General features: G+C 35.3%; 1 protein-coding gene across 1 annotated transcript; it reads right to left on the bottom strand.

Moving 5' to 3' along the window:
* Positions 1 to 781: 781 nt before the first annotated feature.
* Dcr-1 (endoribonuclease Dicer-1) lies at positions 782 to 12,139 on the bottom strand. The gene is made up of 23 exons (XM_071698713.1): positions 11,894 to 12,139; positions 11,660 to 11,775; positions 11,190 to 11,349; positions 10,793 to 11,088; positions 10,355 to 10,717; positions 10,086 to 10,240; positions 9,757 to 9,995; positions 9,490 to 9,673; positions 9,013 to 9,191; positions 7,959 to 8,110; positions 7,715 to 7,856; positions 6,962 to 7,192; positions 6,697 to 6,876; positions 6,355 to 6,568; positions 5,746 to 5,927; positions 5,463 to 5,641; positions 5,131 to 5,384; positions 3,759 to 4,972; positions 3,091 to 3,666; positions 2,412 to 2,643; positions 2,100 to 2,320; positions 1,641 to 1,806; positions 782 to 1,555 (listed from the first exon to the last, which is right to left on the bottom strand). The coding sequence occupies exons 1-23, from the start codon at positions 11,951 to 11,953 to the stop codon at positions 1,305 to 1,307; spliced, it is 5,946 nt and encodes a 1,981-aa protein (XP_071554814.1). The 5' UTR covers positions 11,954 to 12,139; the 3' UTR covers positions 782 to 1,304.
* Between the last annotated feature and the right edge of the window lie 11,205 nt (positions 12,140 to 23,344).

Here is a 23,344-nt window from a genome sequence, read left to right on the forward strand (position 1 = left end):
CATTACGATAGAAGAAATAGGATAAAGCTGGGAATTGATGTTATTTTATAAATACTGTTTGTCCATATTACTATTTCGTGATATTTTCAAATTATATTTTTAATTATATCGATCCTTGAGCTATCGTAGTTATTTTTCTTTCGCGCGCGCGCGCGAAATAAATAACTATAGATTTTTGGACATATTGTACATCTTTTTTTCATTCAAGTATCTATTGTAATTTTTCACTTTTTTCCTTGAGCCGGAAACAATCGCGTCGGGTCAATCATGATATACATACATAGGCTAAAGTTTAATTTTGCAATAAAATAATGCGAGTATTATTGCAATGTTTCGTACAATATTATTAAAAGTAAAATATATAAGCTAGAAATAAAGTTTTTTATAATAAAGATATATTGTAGAATATTTCACGAAAGATTTGTGACAAACGATCAGACAATTTAAAAAAAAAATAGATGACCTAACGCGATTACTTTTACACTACATACAGGATATGACCGTTTCCAGATTAATCTTCAGTTACTGCAGTACATTTATATGTATCAAGATTCCCTTATTAGACAATATAAACTGATCACTAGCGTGACTAGAGTTTTGAGATAATGACAGTTATATATAAAATATTTTGACGAACCAACAGGCAAGCCTAAACTGAAAAAATGTACGAACATGCTATGCGTTCTCAAAGTCTTTTGATGTTGCAACGTGTTAAAATAGCGAAGAAACGTAATTATATTCTCGAATAATAAACGCGATTTGAAAAGAATACAAATAGAGATGAAATAAATGTTGTTTTATTTTTAGAGAAAGGTAAAAGAACACATTTTATAAATTCGACACTTAATCGATATCCGATACCTAAAAAGATATCTAATCGACTCTAATCAAGACTCGAAGACGAGATATCATTGCAATTGATGCATCGCATGGTACCCCGAATAAAATATTTCGCGTGTTATCTACCTCTCTCATCTTTATACTTTATTATCAGTCACATGTAATTAGTAAAATTTATTTATTCTCCTATTTCACGTTATATCCAACTCGTTAATTGTCAGCGCAATTAACACGATTAGGCTCAAATGTAACAACTTCTTCGTTAAGATTAATGTCTATCTAAATCATCATACTGCACTGATGTAATGTTCTATCTTTTTAACGAAAGATTACTTTTAACGTTGTAAGTTCGTAAGTACACTCATGAATGTAATAATCTTGAGACGTAAACGTCTCACCCAACAATTTCTTGAATACAAGAAACTTATCGTATGTTTTTTCCCTTTTACAAATTACGAGTTTTGTCATAGTTTTTGCCTTGGGCAATTCTGTACTTTGCTCTTTAATTTCTTCAAGGCGCATTTAGCCGCTGTACATTTTGCGATTCTGTAATTTCGCCCGATTCCTTTGAAGGAACCCTTACCAAACACGTCTACAGTTACTCGAACTCTACGGCCATCAGCCAGTTTCTCAGGCCTACCAAATTTTGCCGTTTCGGGTTCTAATTCTAATAATTCACGAATTGGAGATTTGGGAACATTCGTGCTGAATTGTTCTGCAATTATACAATATTTTTTAATAAATTGACCGGATACCTTAAACATCAATTTGATAAGATATATTTGACAAGGTATATTTACCAATTTCTGACTTCATTATCGTGTAATAAACACTCCACACCGCATCGAGAGACATTCCGCTATCCAAGTAAATAGCGCCGGCTAATGACTCGAAAACATCACCTAGTGCCTTTGGAACTTCTACATCTTCGGCTTCTTCACATTCCTCCTCGCCAATCAAGTAATACTAAAACGCACGATTCATTACCGTCACATTTATAGGTGCACAAATGCGTATTTTTATTAAGAACGTAATGTATTTGTGTGCTTCAATGTACAGTTGGACACAAAACCGTCCGCAACCTCTCTTTATCAAAAGAAAAGTGTTCCACCGACTTCTGTCGATTGTATCACATCGAGAAAATAATAATGATAATGATAATGATAACAACAACAATAATGCCGATTATGATGATGTTGATGGTGATGTTGACGATAATGATAATAATAGCGATAACAAGCAATAATAATTCTTTGTACCTCTTCGCTAATGGAATGTCCATTTTCCTCCTGTATTCTGACAAAGCGATTTATTACCACGCTTAGTCCAGGAGAGAGATGACGGAAATATTTATGAAAACCGCACCTTACAGCTAAAGAAGCAAATATCGTGTTATTGACTAAAGCGGATCGTAAATCCGTTAAAGCACCTGGCGAATGTTGCCGAGAGTCCTCGTATAAATGTCTAGTTATTAAATAATCTGAAATGCAAGAGATATAATTTTGATGCGATAATTACAGATAATTATATATTGCAGTTTGATAATTAACCTTAATTGATAAAAGCTTTACCTAGCACAGCGTCGCCAAGAAATTCCAAACGTTGATAACAATCCGTTAATCTATTTGGCTGATAAGAAGCATGCGTAAACGCTTGCAAAAGATAACTATTGTCACGAAATTTATATCCTATACTTTCCTCTAACTCTTCGTATCCGTCGAGCATTATATATAACTCACTCTCTGGGTCAGGAATGTGACGGAGTAATGGATTTTGCGGTTCTTCCAACTTTCCGTAACGAATCTAATAGGAGAAACATTGAAGGAGGAAAATTTTTTTACATAAACAAGACGATTGTCATAAAAATTTACACACATATAAATTGTTGAAAATGTATGACGCAGAGCGAAACGTACGACGACATTGTTTTCTTTTTGTCAAATAAACTTTTCGGGTTTGCAAAAAATATTGCATACGCACACACATACACAACGACTGTTTTCTAAAACTTCAAGTTTCAATATATTGGACACCCTAGTGACCGAAAGTGAAACCTCCATTAAAGTAATTAAAACTCTTGAAATATTTAAAATACGATCTATATTACATTCAAATTACATCACGACAAACTGAAAGTCAGAAAACTGTTCACAAAAATTGCCTGCATATATTACAATTACGTCTCCAACGAATTCCGAACGAGTTTAAGAGATTTTTTTTTTTAGAGAATCTATAAATGCAACTACTCACTTGCGTCCAAGTAGTAGTTTCACCGTGTTCATTAACTCCCTTTACGTATGGCGTACTGCCAGGTATCCTTTCTTCCGGCTTGTTCTCGCTTATGATGCAAACTTCTTCGGTGGGCAAAACGTGAATTCCTAACCAGGTCATGAAGAGAAGCGCCCCACGGGGGCCACATGCAATTAAATATGCCCCTATCAAAGCTTCTACGCAATCCGCGATACTTTTGTCTGGGATACTGTGCTGCGTAATTAAATTGTAAGGTATGAAGCATCGCAAATTATCTAAATTGTTCGACAGTCTACTTTCGTTTTTATCCAATTCACTCTTCATAATCACGAGCTTTTCCTCAGTCTCTTTAACGAGCAGAGTTATTTCGGTGGGATTCACAGCTTGCAAGGTAGGAATGTCAGCTTGATTCCACAGAGCGGAAGGAACACCAGATTCGATCAATGCTTGCTCGAGTTCCTTAGGAACGTAATAGCAAGGAGGTAGCCAATTGTCATGCGGCTCGAACTTGGTTGCTATCATACTCTCGCCGAGCATTTTCTGCCTGCCAAGTCTATAAAGATTCAAATTGCTAACCTGAAAAGAAAAAAAAAACAGCAATTTGACGAACGTTACATAGACGTAGACGTAACGCTTAGTATAATCGCTCAATATAAAATATAAAATACCTGTTTTGATCTTAAATGACTGAGCTTTCCTTCGTGGATATTGTCATACGTACAATATAAATATGTAGTTATAGCATACTTGAGAAACGAGTCGCCGATTGTCTCCAACCGCTCTAAATTAATACCGTCATTCGCATTAGACATTGTTAGAGCCTGCAGGATCAGACTAGGACTTGGTCCTGAATGGCCTCTCAATTCCGGTTGATAGTCGAAACTAAAGAGACCGTTATTTGAATAATTTCTTTCATTTGGCTTGTTAATCTCTTTTTTTACCATGCGAGCAGGTCCAGTAGACTTCTTATTTAATACTTGGATAGTAAATCTTCTTACAACAGTTTCTATGTAATCCTTATGTTTATAATTCGGTTTTTCGCTCTCAGTTTGACAACTCGACGAGTTCCTCCTCTTAATCGTAATTTCAGAATTGCAAGATATAAAAGTACCGTCGGTCATTATATCGCGTTCCTTTCTCTTGGCGTACTCATAATGCGCTTCCTTATGCTTCGCAAGTAATAACTCTTCGTCCTTTTCCGCATACATCCAAAAATTATTATCGAAATTCTTCTCCGTCTCCAAAAGATCCAAGATCTTTTTGTTAATCTCCTGCTTACATATTTGTTTCTCATCCTCCACAGCTTCGGCAATATTTTCTCCCATGTAAGAAATCTTCAAGCCTCTACTTTCATCCTCACTTTCGTCAGACGTGTCGACAAAGCCATCGCTGTATATGTCATCTGATTCGTAACCATCCAAGTCGGATTCGTACGTTGGCGAGCCGTATCGAATGTCATTCCAACCAAAATCTTGCGACAAGACTGTCACATTTAGAGGAAACGATTGCAGATTATTCACATCATAATCCGTGGAAACCATCGTCACGTCGTTGGACAATGCCATGTCGTTTGACCATGTACCAATCTCCAGCTCGTCATCCTTCCGCTCATCGGTAATATCTTCTTCTACCTCATCGGTTCGGGCATTGTCGGACTCCAATTCTATTTGTTTTTCAATCTCGTTGCACGATGCCTGTCGTTTATCGTTCACGTCTTGGCCAGACGTCGTATTCTCGTCACACTCGCTAACGTCTATATCGTTCAAAGACGAGTTGTCCTGTGCATTTTCATTTTTAGTCTGTTTTGCTTTCTCCGTTTCCTTTGATCTTTTCAATACTTCTGCCAAGCTCCACCCAAAATCTAACGCCGGCCATTCAAAATCTAGAATAATGTATCGAAGAGGGTAACCGATAAATATTAATCTCACACACACTCGCGTCATTTCGGAATTGTCTAATTCTAATTCATTATTGAATCGACAGACGGAAATGAAATACGTCTCCTCGAAATACGTATGCAAATTTCAAGCGATCGCGTACCTGAATTCAGATTTTGTTGCCCTAAATTTATCATATGTGCAACTTGACATCGTATTTGATTAGCGAGCAACAAAGCGTTAATTCTATACAATATGCAGGGCAAGCAGACCGCTTGTCTCCATAAAGACGCTGGAAAAGGATGAATAGCGCATAATTCAGCAACAAGAATCTGTTTCTGCTCTAAATTTTCTCTCTTCGCGCGTTTTGTCTCCTCGCTGCTCGTAGGCAACGCGACGCCTTTGCGATTTACATATCTAGAATAAACAAATTATTAGATCGTTGTTTGAAAGATGTGAATGTCTCGATAAATAGTTGTTTCACATAGGCCTCACCTAGGAGTTAAAAAGTTTAGTCTAGCTGATGTATGATCCACATCTAACAACGATTGCTCTAGATTTTGTATTTGTATACCGTATTTCTTCAAGTAATACTCTTCGAAAGTGCTATAGTCGTGGCCGGGAAAAGAAGACTTTGGATTTAAGTTTGCGCATATTTCCGCTACATAGAAGTACTGAAGGAGGGGAAAAAAAGGAAAAAGTACCGCGAAAGATCATAAAATACACAAGAACTTTACATTTCAATATATTTAATTTATACCTAATTATATGAATTTACCTGTGGTTGGTCTTGACTTCTATACCACGGCATGATTACGGCGTCATAATATTTGGATGGATCGAATTTGAAATTTTTTCTATCTTCTTCTGGAACCTTAGTTGGCACCGCATTTCGGTTCTGATAAATGCATTCTAAAAAATTCCAATCCACGCTAACATCTGACCCGTCATACGTCGTAACTAAAAAGTTAAGTTTTACAGTAAGTATTAAACTTTACGAAGATTTTGCTTTCACGGTATTTCTTATTTTACGATATCTCTTTAAAAGAGATTTAAATAAAAGCATCAAGAATCTTTCCCTCTATAATCTGTATCATGATGATCTATATTATATTAAATTTGCCAAAGTTATAAAAAAAATTCGAATATAACTGTGGCTGCACTCAGGGAGCGCGCTATTAGCGCTATTGCATCATTCTATCTTTATCGCTCATTAGGTATAAAACAAGGATAGAATAAGCAATAAGCAAATAGCGCTAATAGCGCGCTCCTGTTCATAATTTCGAACAATTTTATAGACTTCACCTGAACAAATAAAGTGTTTCCACAGATTTACACATCGTTCCGTTTTCTAATTATTCTAATACATCCACATATTTATACTCACATATTTTTACCGGTACAATTATATACGAATTCTCGGAAGCGTTTGGATCAAAGAGCATTAGATATTTCTGTAATCTCAAAACGTTTGTAAAGGTATAATTAAGGAAAGTGTCGACTCTCTCTATCTGAACGTCATCCAGGATTACAGTCTCCTTACTAAGTTTTAATTGCACATGAACTTCACCTGACCTAGTATAAATAGGGAACGGACACAACTGTAAAAAGAAAGTAAGCTACATAAAACACATACATCGGAAGAATTATAAATTTCTCGAATAAATAATACGATAAGTACAGACAATAAATTGGGAACTCAGAAACGCGGAATATGAGAAATTATCACCTTGGGTATCTCCTTTAACGTAAGTATGCCAAATCCAATGGCCGATTCTTCAGGGGGATAAATGCGTCTACCTCGTGTATTTTGTTCCTCAGGCAAAGGACAACTTAGTACCATATTAATGTGATATAGATAAGACGGTACTCCAACTATTGGTCTACAATCCGTTAGTGCTTCAGCTGTCTGGATAGAATAACGCAAATTTTAAACAACTACTTACTCGGCTGTGGGAAAGAAGAAACAAGATTTTCAAAGTAATGGTAGAAACCTTTTTATAGTAATATTGTCTTCGTTTTGTCGTTCCCGGTCTAGCTTCTGAAAAGTCAGCTCTGCTTTCATCTGGCAAGGCAGGTACCTCTGCATCTTCAGGTTTGGCTTTAAAATTTTCCTTTCCGATAGGTAACAAATTGTCGTCTATCTCGTTTCCTCGATGTAAATCGATACACATTTGCAAGGCAGCCATACGTCTAGCCATTGCTCTATTCGGCATTGGATATGACTAAGATGTGACAAAAGAAAGGAAAAGCCGTGATATGTACATATATTATAGTGTATATAAATAATTGCGTACAGAAATATTTCCCAAAACTACTGGATGAACTTTTTGCTGTGTTTTCAAAACGTTACAAGAGAATTGAAATTTTTTCTCTTGATAAAAAGTGTCATGAAAGACATCCGTATATCATTCGAGAACCTGAATAAAAATTAAAATAAAGAGGAACTTTTGCTAAACTGAGTCTCGTGAGAGAAAATATATAATAAAATCATCGTACTTTACTCAGTTTCCAGCAAATTTTGTTTTAATAGAATTTTAATTTAAAATTACAAGAAATTATAACGTTAGTTATTGTTGTAGTTCAAATGTGCGCTATGTGACATCAAAATCAAAAATCCAACAAGCAAGATCCTGTTCCGCTAAGCGAAAATCACATCTAAATCGATCAAATGAGCTATGGCTAAAGGAACATGCTGTAATGTCTTTTATGTTGCATTCCAACATACGTATATAATAACTAATTACCGTAACTACATATTTCAACGGTGAATTAATAGGAAGTCGTAGGAAACAGATGTACATCACCATATCATGAACATTCACTGTTTCGATATACCACTCTGGTGTTAATCTCGTGAAAGTGTCACTCGGTAATTTCGCACAATACCTGCACGATTTAAAGCATTAATATTAGCGATCAGACCTTTTGAACGATACTTGTACCGTTTTTTCATTAAGTATTAGTGATATACATAAAACATTATGTTACCTGTTAACTAATGATATGGCAGAATTAAAAGTTACTTTGGGAGCATCATCAGCATCGAGTGGTTTGTAATGTGGTATCATTGCAGCATACATGTCTGCTTCATTCTCTTCGTCCTCAGTTAGCTCTTTATTAGAACATTTTAATAATAAAGTCTACAAAATAGATTGATGCTCTTCCATTACAATTTTCGACTGAGGCACAGATAATGAACCACATTAAAGGTTGATAATAAAACTGGTACGCACTGAAGTTCATGAATAAATCAAATAAAACGTATGCAATACTACGACTTGGAAAGATAAGCCCGAATACAAATTAATTAAGATTCCCCTTTTTTCTCACTTCAGCTATATTGCGAATTGCGACAGCAGACGCGAGAAATCATACGAGTTGTTTTCTTGCGTTATAATATCAAAATGGATTTTTTTTTCCTTTGACGTGCCATCATACGTATTCGATAGTATTAAGTAGATTGATAATATAATGAGATAATATAAGAGAACTTTGATAATATATCAAAGTTCTCTTTGTGGATTAATAAACAGAATCGTCAATTGTTATATCGATTGGCACGAGATACATTTCCATTCAGGGAAAGTAAGATTTAGGCCGGTATTCATAGTCGGTTCTTATTTCAAGACCGTCTTAAGTAATGTCTTAAGATGCTAATACGGCTCTGTGATTGGTTCATGACATCTTAAGATTGTATTTAAGACGGTCTTAAATATAAGAACCGACTATGAATACCGGCCTTAGAAGTGTAAAATACATGTAGACTAAATTATATGTGTATTCATATGTATGGATAACGAGATAAAAAAAGAGGAATATATTTTATCCAATCTATGCTATCAAACGCAATTAAATACAAAAAAGAAAGAAACAAGCTAATTTAACTTCGACATGTATTGCATGTAGTAACAAGAAAAAATTCATATATTTTCTCGCTTAAAATGTCGTAATTCGATATAACTGCGCTGAGATAATAGAAGCCTTACAAGACATTAAAATTTTATTGAAGGTGGATTATAGAATTAAATCTTGCAAATTATACCTTCTCTATATATTGATATTGAGCTAATTGCCATATAAATTCGTTAGCTGCTTCTTGTGGCACTAATAATATATGCAAGGCATCTATGGCTCTTGCTCTACTCTTGCATTGTACATATGACTGATAATTCTTCGGAAAGTCATACCTCATCACAAAATTGCATTTTGGAATATCGATGCCTGTAAAATGTATCGTACATGAAAAAAACGATACCTATCGTAATAGATAGATAGATAGATAAATGTTTTTGGAAAAAGTGTACAGAGTGTAAATAAGTACAAAAGGAAAAAAAGATGGTACAAAATATATCATAAAAAAACACACGCGCGCACACATCTATGTTTACTAAAAATATAAAATCAAACATATGTTCGTACAAGCTTCTTTCTTTGATTCTGGATCTAAGCCTTTTCGAAGTGAAACTCGTTTTTTAAGAAAAATCTAATATGAATAGAATAATAAAAAGTTTTTGCGAACCTTCTTCCAAGATTGAAGTTGCAATCAACAAGTTACATTCATGAATTCTAAATCGCTTCAAGACTTCTTCCTGCTTCCTGTGTTCCATCTCTAAATCTCTCGAATAACCAATGTCATCAATGTTTCTTTCAATTGTGTAAAGAGGCGATAAAAAGTGCAAATCTTCGTCATGTTTACAGATTTCCTATGAGCAATTAATATTTAATATTTAATAATTGGCCGTTATGCGATATCTTGTAATTATCGTAATGGGATTTATACACATACACTTAGTAAATAAAATAAAACTTTGGCTGTAAATCCTTTATCCACAAAAATTACTCCACAGAGTAGATCAGGGTCTGTACCACTACAGGGGTAACGTTGCGATTTGAACGTCTTTTTATAATTGTCATCGTTAGATTTCCAATTACCTCCAAACTTTTTCAACTGCACAGGTTTTTCCTGAGTTCTCGAAAAAGAAACATTTTTATCACTTTTTGTGATACAATTCTTTGAATTAACATCTGAGGAAAGTACAATATATTTTTAAATGTACATCAAAATTATTGCATACTCTTCATATAAATCTTATAAAAATTGGAAAAGATACTTACCAGCACTTGCCTTTTTCTCCGGAGTGTTAATCTCTTTAGTATAAAAAGGAGTATAAATTTTTAAAATTTCCAATAGTCGATGAACTTTTGGAGTACTATACTGATATATTCTTTCTTTCTCAGATAAATGTTGAAATTCATTGTCACAAAGGGCACTGTATGTAAAATTTACATAATTTTCACACTAAATTATACAATGTCTCAAACTTTTGAGCGCGTATAGCGCATAGATGTCAACATCGTCGTCTCGTCCTCATTACAATACTTACCGGATTTTTATAAAAACAGATGTCATCATATTTAATAGAAGGTAATGCCTCTCGTAAGGAGTTTTAATCTTCAACTTTTCCGTTAAAAATAGTAATGTCAGAGCAGCGCGATCCGCACACCATGGTCCAAGAGTTTCCAATATGTACAAAAAATCTTGCATCATCTCAAAGGGCTTTTGTATGGGATCAGGAATTTTTTGAATATCCTCGTAAAATTCTTCGGTATAAATCTCCATTGGATCGTACCGATGATCGCGTAAAAATTCAATGGCATGTAGCACGCAATTTTTAAGCGTATTGTACAAGTCTTTCTTTTCTCCCCTATCATATTCCACAACGTACTCTCTCGGTTTTGGGCTATAACTACGTATAACAATAATTCTCACATGGTTTGCAAGAAAGAACAATGTTAGAGAGAACAAATTATTTTAAACTTACCGTATTATTGAAAGAATATCATTAGCGGTTTCTACTTCACACTGAAAGGCAGCCTCTACTTTTTCTATCTCTAAGCCCAATCTTCCAGGTTCTTGTGTCAAATTAAACACTGGTACCGCTAGCCCGATTATTCTAGGAACATTGTTGCACAGTAGAAAAGTTTGCAGGACAAACTTTAGATTGCTATCTTCGATAGACTTATGGCACTCGTCTACTATGACTAGATTTATGTGACACGGTAAAAGTTTGTTTCCAGATATTAGTTGTGCGTAGATTTTTGGTGTTCCAACTAATACCTATGTATAAAATAAAATATATAATAAGGGGAAATATTTCCAATAGATTTCCTTTTTCTAACATCATTGATATGTATATGTATAATAAACATTTTTCTTACGTGAGAACTTTCAAAACTTTTGTCAAATCCCTCAAGTACACCAAAATCGCATACTAATACTTTCAGATCTGTTAATTGTTTTATATAAGTTCCTATTATTGTAGACTTATCCTCATCGTTTAATATATATATTGCTCGCTTTCCACCATTGCTCACCAATCTATGTAAATAAGAAGACAAATTCAAGTATATTTAACAAACATTACATTTAACATTTAAATCCACTTCTATAATTAGATATATATCATATTCAATAGACTTGAGATTCTTTATGTAAAATAATGAATAATTTTTATGTAAAATGTTTATATTTCTATTTATCACAATATTTAACATTTTTGCTAACATTCAACGATAATAACTCTATTGAAGGATCTGTTTTCTATTGCTGAACTAGTGCAGCCAGTTCAGCAATAGAAAACATACCCAATATCTGTTGAGGCAAATGGAAAACATTTCATTATCGTTACCTTCTATTGTTCGTAGCAAACTCTTGAATCAGTTTTATAGAAAGAAAGGTTTGCTCGGAATTTTTTCCCAAACAGACAATTATATTCTTTTCTTTCGCTGCATAAAGAAGCTCTACCTACAAATAAATGTTTACAATATATGTGTGTATATATATATATATATATATATATATATATGCATCCGTATAACCATATTTCTCTCAAGATATCTTCGATCGTATCCAAATAACTTACCTCGTACTCCCTGGGAGTAAAGGATTTTGTGTAAACCTGGTCATTTAGTGGAAATGCCATGGAATCTACAGCTTCTCTATAATTATTACTCTCAATAATAAAATAACAATTTCCTGATAATTATCAAACAATTTTTCACTATTCAGTATTGATAAAATCTGCGAAAGCACAATATCATACTTAAGGTGTCTGTTGTTGGATGATTACACTTATGTTTAAAACTTAAGATTAAGTTAGGTTAGAAAGATAAGAAAATAATTGTAGAGAGCGTACATACATCTCATTTTAGTGTAGAGTAGAGACTGCGTTCCAAAATTCACTCTGAGTAACTAAAATCTATAGTTTACGTCACACACACTATAGCATTTCAAGTTAACTAGAGTGAATTTTGGAACGCAGCCAGGGTATGTTCTATTACGAAACAAATTCGTTTATGAACGAAAAGATGGGGTTTTCCCAGTTGACGCACCTTTTCGTTCATAAACAAATTCGTTTCATAACGAACGATTTCAAGAATAGGTATCCTGGTACTACTAGAACCAATCGTTCCACGGCGTTCCACAAGCAAGCCTGCGTTCCGAAACGCATCCAATTTTTGGACGCGTCGATTCTTGTTGTATTGAAGACCGTCTTAAGTACAATCTTAAGATGTTATGAACCAATCACAGAGCCGTATTAGCATCTTAATGGCTCCTGCTCACAGGACGCGGTAAAGCGGCGACCAATTACCGCTTTATATCAGTCAGTTATATATCTATTACTTCCGGAAAAGCAAGATGGTGATTGGTTACTGCTTTGCCGCGTCATATGAGCAGAAGCCATCAGTCCCGGTCTACAATAGGTGTTTTAAGCCCTAAGCCTTAAGAAATTGTTCAGGAACATTTGAATTTGAGGAGAATAATTGACTGTGATTGGTCAATTTCTTAGGGCTTAGGGCTTAAAACACCTATTGTAGACTGGGACTAATGGCAACGGTTTTTGGCGCCAAATGGGTGCATCCAGAAGCGCACCCGCTCACTGACCCGCTAAGTAACGATATAATGTGATTGGTTCTTACCTTTGGATCCAACCAATCACACTTGATTGCTACTTAGCGGCTCAGTGAGAGAGTGCGCCCCTGGATGCACCCAAATGAATGCCAGTCAGTTGGCGCCACTAATCATTGCATGTGTAAACGTTGCTTTATCTTATTTAATAACCAGCTAGTACTACGTTTACGCGAGCGTTACTTCTGTAGTAACTTACGATAATTCACTCGTTTACGCGGAGTAAATTATCGTAAGTTACTACAGAAGTAACGCTCGCGTAAACGTAGTTTATGTTATACACTTTCTATAATATTTCTGGAAGGAAGCAAAACTAGGATTTATTTCGGTCACACACACTCATTCGAAACTTCAAATATATACGTATATCTAAAAATTTTCTATTTCAACTAATCGCAAATTTAAATTCAATAGTTGTCTCTGTGCGAATAAAATCTTAATTAGATTACAAAGAAACAGCAATCGGATAAGAATTGATCGCAGCGTCACAAGACACAACCATCATCTCGGCAAGTAGAAAAGTTTATTATTGCAATAACGCCATGAGTTTACAGTTACTTCCACAGGCCTTTCAATATTCTTACTTTTCAGAGGAGTGATACGATGGCATTATCTCTCGCATACAAAACAGTCGATCGAAAAACTGAATCCTCATTCATAATTGTTGAGAGGTTGCACCCCCCTTCTTCCATCTCATCTTCCGCTCACCCTATCTCACGCTGTCACTAGGCCTACTTCTCCTGTCCCTTTCTTTCCTTCTTTATGTCTTTCTATATTTTTCCAATATCTTTCTTCAACCTCACAATTTCCCTCAGTTCCCGTTTCTTCTCTCTTCACTCTCCCACTCACTCCTCACCGCCTTCCCTTCGTTACTCCCTCTTCGCCCTTTTCATCTGCTCTCTCTCTCTCTCTCTCTCTCTCTCTCTCTCTCTCTCTCTCTCTCTCTCTCTCTCTCTCTCTCTCTCTCTCTCCCCCTCTCCTCCATCGTCGTTCTTAACCTGCTCTGCGCTCCTCTCCCTTCTCTCTTTCTCTCATCCTCTCATCTTGTGATCCTGTCACCCTCCCGGGTTCCCCCGCTTGTCTTCTTGCTTACCCTCCCTTTCCCGCTCTTTCCTCTCAGCCATGTCTTTCTCTTTTCCCCTGTTTCTCTCTCGTTCGCTCTTCCGCTTCTGTAGTCACTATCCTTGTTCTCAATTACGTAGGCTCATCACTTTTCCGTAACCCAAGTATTGTTTTACTTTATATTTGACATTTTGACGCATTCTGCTATAATTAATGAAAGATTTCTAAACTGCCCATTGAAAAGTTTGGGAATTGGGATAGGTCGATAATCAATTTAATCAACTTACCGCTCCGTATTCACGCTATATCGCGAAATACCGTTACATGCCGTTAGATGCAAAATGAATTAGATATATATACATTACATATAGCAGAGTTATTTGTTAAAAACATACACACACACAATTATTAGTTGGAATTTATCATAAAAATGAAATATCGGAGAAAGATACGATATAGCGAATTGGAGAAAGAAGAAAACGGGATGTCTTAGTACTTAAGAAATCACTGCTCGAGTTATAAAAAATAAGTGTGTCGATACTGATGTGCGATCACAGAAATTTAATTACTGACAATGAATCATATCTATAACTGCGTCAGAACTGCAATGAGGCCAACACCATTTTGTGATACATGCTTAAAGATTGAAGGTGAAATGTAAGCTTTAAAGTTAAAGTATAAAATTTGTCATTTTAACTTTAAAAAGCAGAGTGGTCATTTTAATTCCCATGTACATACAGATATGCGCGTTTTACGAGTAGCATACAATATTTAAATATTATACTAAATTTTATAGTAACTTGAAACCAGAATAACGAATATTATTCTGCGGCATACATTCAATGTACTGAATGCGACACTTGTTCTAACTCCAAGCTATGGATATTATATATGACTTTCACACAAGGTAAAACTGGGATAGTACATTCTAAGTGTAACAGTAACTGGTTCCTGCGATCGTAATGATAAGCTACGTATATCGAACAGATAGGATCAGTTTCATCCCATTGCCGTGCAACAGCTCTCTTTCGAATTCTCTTATTAACCCTCTTATTCCCTCTTAACCATATGTCATTACCCTTTTAACCTTTTCAATTTGCGTTTTATTTGGACACACTTCATGCATTTCGAGCTACGTAAAGTACACACTTTGAGATACGAGATCACTACAATTACTTACATTGTTTACGAATAATCGAATAAAAATTATATTTTTTACTGTGTGTTACCTATGTTCAACGAATGTATACTAATATGCAACTGACTACAATGTACTTTTTGATGCAATCTGTACAATATATAAATTGCATCTACTTGTGCACATAAATCACAATTTGTGTGTGTGTGTGTGTGTATGTAAATATGTATATATACATATATCGAAAATGAAAAATATATACTTAGAAAAATATAGTATTGAAGTGAATTACTGTATGTTGCGTATCAAAACTTTACGCAAAATTACTAACGCATATCGATCTTTTAATAATATTTTAATCGTAGTTGTGTATTTCGGGCTCGTTCGAAATACAAAGCATTCGGCGAACGAGCCAGGACGAGCGTCGCGAAGATTCACCTTCTGGCTTCACCTGGCCGCGGCTCGGAGCAAGCTCTGAGAAGACGGACCGGTTCCAAAGGATGCTCTTCCACCTTTCCGTCCTTCGAGCAACGGCCGTGCGTCGCCGTAAGTCGCTTCTTCGTGGTCGGTCCGTGTCTTCCCCCGTTCCCCCGCGACTCGCTCGCTCGCCGCTACTTCTTCGGCGTCTTCTTCGTCTTCATCGAGCTTCCTCCTCTCGCCGCTCTCACCTATCCCAGTCTCTCCGTCTCTTGGTCCCCAGAGTTTCCTGTACGTCGTCATGCACGCGCGAAGGCACGCGGTATACATCGCCATCTCGTTTGTCCCCCCTCCCCTCACTCTCTCTCTCTCTCTCTCTCTCTCTCTCTCTCTCTCTCTCTCTCTCTCTCTCTCTCTCTCTCTCTCTCTCTCTCGCCGCGCCTCCAATCCTCCTCTTGATAATTTATTTTTGATAAACTATGCGCCCCGTCATACCATGGCCACGCGGCATGGGAAACTCACTTCGCCATTTCACACGCGCCTTTCAGCCCCAAAGAAGATCTTCGCTGTCGGACGAGAACACGCTGCGGTGAAATCTCTCCTCTTCTCCCGGGCGAGAAATCGTGTTCGCGCAAGGTCGAGACCTTGCGAGTCGTAGCGAAGCGTAACGAGTCGTGTGGCCCACGTATACCGATTATCGCATCAAGGCAGATATCGGTTTTTCGCTTATAGAATGTGTCTTGACTGAACTGACGTTATTCTTAAGTATGTATTTAGACGTGACTATCTAAATATTGTAAATAGTTAGACTGCATATTTTTATAAGCTATCTCTCGAAACCTTCGTAAAACTTTTATCCCACAGTTCTAATGATTGTTTCTCACAAAACAGAATTATATCGTCGTCGTTATTCTTTTTGTTTTAATTGAGAAAAATAGTTAACATATACATATCGGCAATCTCACTTCTAATATCTGTTGACGTTAGTTTCTAAATTCAACGAATTTTTTTAATTTTCTACTCCTAAAATTCTCATAACTATGCAATATCTGATTTATAATGTATTAGTAGGATGAAGAATCTAAATTATTTAAATCGCGCGGTACTATTAAAATTTAACAAGAGAACGATTTAATAATTAAATATACATTTATTTATGTATGATCCTAATTACTTTGTTTGTACTAATTACTTGTACATGATATTAATTATTTTGGGAACAAATTACGTACATCTTATGATATTTTTTAAATTCCCGTTTATACATTTTCGCTTTTAGTAAAAATTTTGTTCGAATAACAGTGCTACCGTTCTTATTCTTGTATTTCCTCGCATCTTGATACTTTCTTTCACTATATTATATCTCGTTTCCGTTGCGTTCCGCAATCGGGACGAATATTCGCGTGACCGGATGCACAAAGTCCGGACCAATATAGAAGCGTAAATCACGCAAAAAAAAGTGCACGAAAAATGTATTAAAAAAAGCCTCGAATTTATTCATATATATAATAGGTAGGACCAAAAATAATTAATGCAAAAGAAATCTCTTAAAAACACCGCTTTTGAAATATTATTTAAATCTTTTACCTTTTTCATGAAAGAACTATTTCAAAAGGTTTTCTTGGAATCGATATCGATGCTATAACAGCGCTGGATATACAATACATATAAGATAAAGGCAATTTCCAAGTTGGATTTTTTCGTCGGCAAGTGGCGCATATCGGTATCTCTTATCGCTGGCAGCGCTCAAACATAATAAATCGGTGCACCGCTAGAACGAGGCATTGATTGAAATTTAATATGACGAAAAAGGTACTCGAGAGAGAAGGCGTTTTAATATCACGTACCTGTCGAAAACAGCGCGGTCCTACTCTCGGTGGCCACACGATTAATAATTTATCACCTGTCAACTCCTGATCGAGGCTGATGAGTGCGCTGCCGAATTAGTATACATCTATATGCATTTAATTTGATTGCAAAACAAGAAAAACTGATTTTCTATAAACGTTCTACTGTTATTGAGTTTTCGTCTGTTATCTGGTGAAACGTAAGTTTCACGAAAAAAAATCTCACATAAACGATTCGCATCGATTTGTTATTACTCTTAGCGATTACCTACTTAACTTCCTTAACTCGCGAATGTTTACAACTGCCGCGCCCAAATGAAAAACTTTTTTTCCACACAAGAAATTATTCTAATTTTTTATTTTCTGTACGATATAAGAATATATATGTATAGATGCTAATATATAGTATAATATGTATATAAACCTATAAGATTACGATATTTCATAACAGCGGAGTTATATACCTATTTTCAATTATAATGGAATTCAATTCTGGATGGAAAGAATGTAAGAAATATCCTATATTTCTTAAAACCTGAACTACGATACATTTTCTATATACTCCTGTCGCTTTGCGCCCTTCTTTCTCAACCCTCCCCAAGAACCTTTGGGGAAAGAAATGTCCTTTCCGAGCAATTTCTGGATTTTGTTCCTTCGTATTGTTTTATCATTGTCGAAATAATCTTTCTTTTAATCGGTTTCAAAATTTTTATATCTTTTGTAAATTTCATATCAATCTTTACATCTTTAATACAATTCTTAAAAAGAAAGTTTATATTGCAATTATAACTCTCTTACGACAGTATTCATTTAGAGGATCAATATAAATAATTTAGACGTAAATAAAAATTATAAAATTTGGCAAAATAATTTATTTCTTTTGCAATTTGAAGGATGTTCCTAAAATTCCTAAGGGGTGTGGATGTTTAAATAAAGCATAACTTGATTGAATTATGATTGAGTCTCTTCAATTTATGGACTTTCTCACGCACTTCCATGTGTACTATCATGCATTACTATAAATGACGCATTAACGTGAGAGAGGAATATCCTATAAGAATATGTCCAGGGCGGTGAGCGGATAGCGGTTAGCGAATAGCGGATAACGCATGATTCACTCTATGACTCAAGCTCTAGTCGCTTCAGTAGCTCCTCTCTCTAGCCGTGCGATAGAAGGCGCGCTCGGATCACGGCACAACGTTTTCCAATCCGAGTCAGTAACTTCTCCACAGTTATGTCGTGAAAAGAAAAAATTAGGCGAGTATGCTTGCGCGTGTTACGTTAACAATAATTATTTTTCTCGATTTTTCGCAATAAGCAGCGAACTGCTTAGCGCTACTAGAAGTAGAGATATTCCTGAATAGACGTACACGTCATTTCTCGATATTTGAAAATCTGTTTAAGTATATCGTATATTTCGGGCTCACCATTACTTGGAACAAAAATTAACTTCAAATATAATAAAAAAAATATTAAAAATAATCAGTGAAGTCCATCATATACATATATTAGAATTATATATTTGTACATAATTTGTACATACAAGTACGTACGTAAATTGTATAAAGATATGTTCTATAAAATTGAATGAATTCTAATTTTTATACCGCTAAGTACGAAAAAAGGTTCAAAGATAATGAAATGTCTGGTACGATCAAACGGGGATAAAATGCTACATGTTTATCTCATCCACTTTTTATGATGATCGCTAACGCGCATTGAGTGAATAACAAACGAAATTTGTAACATAACGCGCAAAAACACGGTTGTTATATATATATATATATATATACATATACCTACGAAATCTCGTCGTTTACAATCCAAATGTCATTACTAATTTATCTTTGTCTAATTTATCTAAGTCGGAAATTACACAAAATAATAAACCGCCCGCTATTGAGCAGGGCACACATTGACAAAAAATGCACTTATGAATATAAATTTGCTCCCGCTGTCAATTATCGTAATACAATAGCGGATCCTAGGACGGAAAAGAGAAGGGTTAACTCCCCTTTTAAACAGAAAAAAATCAGTTTTGCTGTATCTGTTTAAAAAATCTAGGAAAAGAATGCATTAAACGTTAAAGCAGGATCAGAAGGACGTTTCATTACGTCTTCGTCGTTGATCCTGGAGTAAAAACTAAGCGTGATACTAAGAAAAATATGAAACCAAATAATTTTGTCGAAACCCCTCATTATCGACGTCAGAATCCGCTAGTGATCATATGTATAATATACGTGAATAATCTTTAAAAACTACTGTAGATATTATATTCCTCTTTCTCTGGGGCTTTTATATTTATCGGACAAACTTGATACTTGAAACGCTCGCTGCAAAGGAACATGGGTAAAAGATTAAAATTTAAAAAAATCACCCCTCTAATTTATTACAAGGGGGAGAGGGTAAAATTGACGTAGCCGAAACCAAAAGGATTAGTAGAAAGAAAGGAATTGAAAAACTCGAGAGCCAATGTGCGATTTCGAAGATTAGGGATTCAATTCCACCGAGAGATTCCCGTCAATTCCTTTTTTAATCTACTTGTTCTCTGGGGAGGGAAGGGGTCTGAGCGATTATAAATTAAAAAAGGGAGGAAACGAGAGAAAAGGATAAAGTTATAATAGCGTGGAAAAGAATTGGAGAGGGAAGAAGAAAAAAGGGTGGAAGGCGCCGGCAGAGAGAGAGAGAGAGAGAGAGAGAGAAGAACAAATAACAGAACGGAGAAAGAAAAGGATAATGATGAAAAGCAGAGAGAGGACGAGAGAGTAGAAAGGAAAAAGAGCAATGAAGCCATGCATACGCATTGGAGAACGAATGCTAGGTTCACTTCTAAGCTCGTCGTCGTCATCGTCGTTGTCGTCATCATTGTCGCCGTCGCCATCGTCGTCGAACGTCCTCAGACAACGGCACCACCATCGACCTCGTGCGAGCGTCTCTCGCTAAAGTAGGTTAGGTCGATGAGACCACGACGACGACGCTACCGCGGTTTCTGCGCAGCACTCTCGATTCAGCACTCCCTCTTCCTTCCTCTTCCTTTCCCCTTTTTTCCTCTTTTTCCCTACTATCACTCTATCTCTTTTTGCTTCATTCTCTGTCCTCCTATCTCACTGCTTCTATATTCTATATCACTGTTTCTAACTCTATCTTTTTCTGTCTCTTTCGTTTTTCCTCTTTTCATATCTATTTCTTTATCTCGCCCCCCCCCTCTCTCACTCTCTCTCTCTCTCTCGCGCGCGCGCGCGCGCGCACGCCGTTTATCTCTGTCGTTTTCATGATTCTGTTACCGAGCCCGCAAATCGTCATTGCCTGCTACCGCAGCATCAATTCCACAGCATTCGTATTTTTCGAAAATACGTGTTTCTCAAAAGTTTCCGCGAAACATAATCAACGATCGCAAGACGCTCTCGGTTTGACGTTTCAAATTTTAAGAAATCCGTTTGTACATATTCCTTGTAAAACGCAACTTTATTCATAAGTGTTGTACATTATGGTCTCCATCATGATGTTATATCCGAAACAGAAGCAGAAAAAGTGAAATGGAATTAAAAACTTTTCTTCTCATTCTAACGATAAAGGGTCTATAGAAAAAAAATAATTTGCATCAATTTTCACCTGTTACAAAGTGGATAATATCTACATGCAGATACATGCATATGGATACTTAAGAACCAGCTTAACACGGATTATGAAATTAATAACTAACTAATTGGGATTACTATTAGTAACTTGCTGCAAGAGACAGTACTACTTGGGATTTGAGATTCACTTGCGAATAGGCGATATAGTACGTCTACATTCTCACGACCATCATTTGGCCTACCTATAATAGCTACAAAAAGCTCTTGTTCTACATAAGTATGATGCATCGCATGGTAATAAAGTGCAACGAGACTTTCGAGTTTCGTTTGTGTAATTTATATATTTATAATAAAATTGAAATTTCAACACTCGTACTTTAAATTTATTCACGAGTCTTTAAACTTTTAACAGTATAGTATTTTAATTAATTATTATAATTTAAATCATAACTAATCTCTAAGCATTTAAATGTTAAAAATTTATACAGTGTTCGAAATGTGTCTGTCGCATAATGGTGTTTATTTTGAAATAGCTTGTATATTACGATATATCTTTTTCTATAGAAAAATAAAAAATCAATAAATTAAAATAAAAAATTAATAAATATAATTTAAAAAACAGCCCGTCAAATATCTAGGTGGAAAAATCGATTGAATTTATTGAAATTCGAGATATTGAGGGGTGTTATTAGGATATTAATGTATGCATTACGGCAAACGAATAAATATACACGAGTAACGGCTGCGCATTACCAGCGGAATTAGTCGCTTTGTACCTCTGAGAGAGAGAGAGAGAGAGAGAGAGAGAGAGAGAGAGAGAGAGAGAGAGAGAGAGAGAGAGAGAGAGAGAGAGAGAGAGAGGGAGAGAGAGGAAATTTGTGCGTTTCAATTAAACTGTCATAAATTTTTTTCAAGTATCTATAATACCAATATTTTTGGTTACATTTATCGTCGTCCATGTTATCGATAATTTTGATGTGAGAGACGTCAATTTAAAAAAATTTTCTTACACAAAATTACTCGACAGCTTAAATAGTTTGCTTTTATGACATTTGTGAAAATTTCGGATAATAATCATTCAACTTTCAAGCTCTGTATTTACACTATATGACTGTTATAGTCCGCTCTAAAATTATGTCGTGGAAAAATATATATAAAGAGAGCTGAAAAATGGGATTAAACGCTTTAACATGAATCTTTTATATGACCTCGTTTTAGTATTATTTTTAATATCCTCGTAATACTAGACTCATTTTGAATCAAGATAAGCAGCACATTTTCCGTTAATGATATTTCTTTCTTAAGAAAATAACAACATTACATTAAAATAGTATTTGATGTGAATAAAATTATAAGATTTTTTCTCAAAATTTATTTATGTATATATTAGCATTAATATTAATGTATAATGATTATATACGTTATATTAGATTGTTTAACATTATATTATATTAATATTAATATCTTAATATTATAATACTAATATCAATTGATATTTACATTTATTGAACTAACGAATGTGCAAGCCGCCTATCACCCAATTGTGTATAAAATCGATAACAATCAAAAAACGACCAAAAAACTTAATTACTACCAGTACTGCAAGTACGAGTAGTTTAGTGATTTTATAAGATATTTTCCAAGTTTGATTTGCGATGAAAAATAATATGTCATGGTATCAAATAAGAAAGATAGATTTTCAATTAGTATAAATAGCTCACTTAGATAGATATAACAAGACGGTCGATCTCCGCGGATTGAATTTGATAATTGTTTATCACTCTAGAACATATATTACGAGGGTCGGTACGAAAGTAATGCCTCCTAATTTTTTTTCTTTCGAATCTGGCGCCGTAGAAAATTTTGCTTAATTTTATTGAGTTGTTACTTGAAGTCTCTAGTTGCACTATGTTGAGTGGTGTTGTGATAATTTACGTGAGTGCGTCACACGAGCAGTTTGAACTGTGTGTATGTTTCAGATATGCGTAACAGGCAAGGGCGGTGGTTGAATTTCTTATCGTGGAAAAAGTGAGTTTCAATGGCTGTTTTCAGCGGAGAAAGCAGCTCAATGAGCGCTCAATGATTCTTTATTACAATTGGTTTTTATACTTGAATCCAGGAAAGAACTAAAGGTAAGGTCCAATCATTTTAAAAAATTACTGATCGCTCACTGAGTTGCTTTTTCTGCTGAACGCAGCCATTGAAATTCACTCGCGTCTCAGAAATGTTTATGATAACTCCATAAACATTCTGAAATGCGAATGGATTTCAATAGAACTCGCTTCTTCCACAGTAAGAAATTCAATCCACCCTTGTCTGTTACGCGCGTATCTAAAACACACACCAGTTTGAACTGTTCATGT

The sequence above is a fragment of the Temnothorax nylanderi genome, unplaced genomic scaffold (genome assembly GCF_030848795.1).
Source record: "Temnothorax nylanderi isolate EJ_2023f unplaced genomic scaffold, tnyl_v1.0 TNYL_tig0016_pilon, whole genome shotgun sequence".
In the NCBI taxonomy this organism is placed as follows: Eukaryota; Metazoa; Arthropoda; class Insecta; order Hymenoptera; family Formicidae; genus Temnothorax; species Temnothorax nylanderi.

Bases quoted from the DNA above. Each gene is read 5' to 3' on its own strand.
- Dcr-1 (XM_071698713.1), bottom strand. From the start codon at position 11,953: ATGGCATTTCCACTAAATGACCAGGTTTACACAAAATCCTTTACTCCC. The intron at 11,350-11,659 runs GTAACGATAATG...TTATTTACATAG, and splicing joins TTTGCTACGAACAATAGAAG to ATTGGTGAGCAATGGTGGAA. The intron at 5,642-5,745 runs GTAAATTCATAT...CCCCTCCTTCAG, and splicing joins GAAGTCAAGACCAACCACAG to TACTTCTATGTAGCGGAAAT.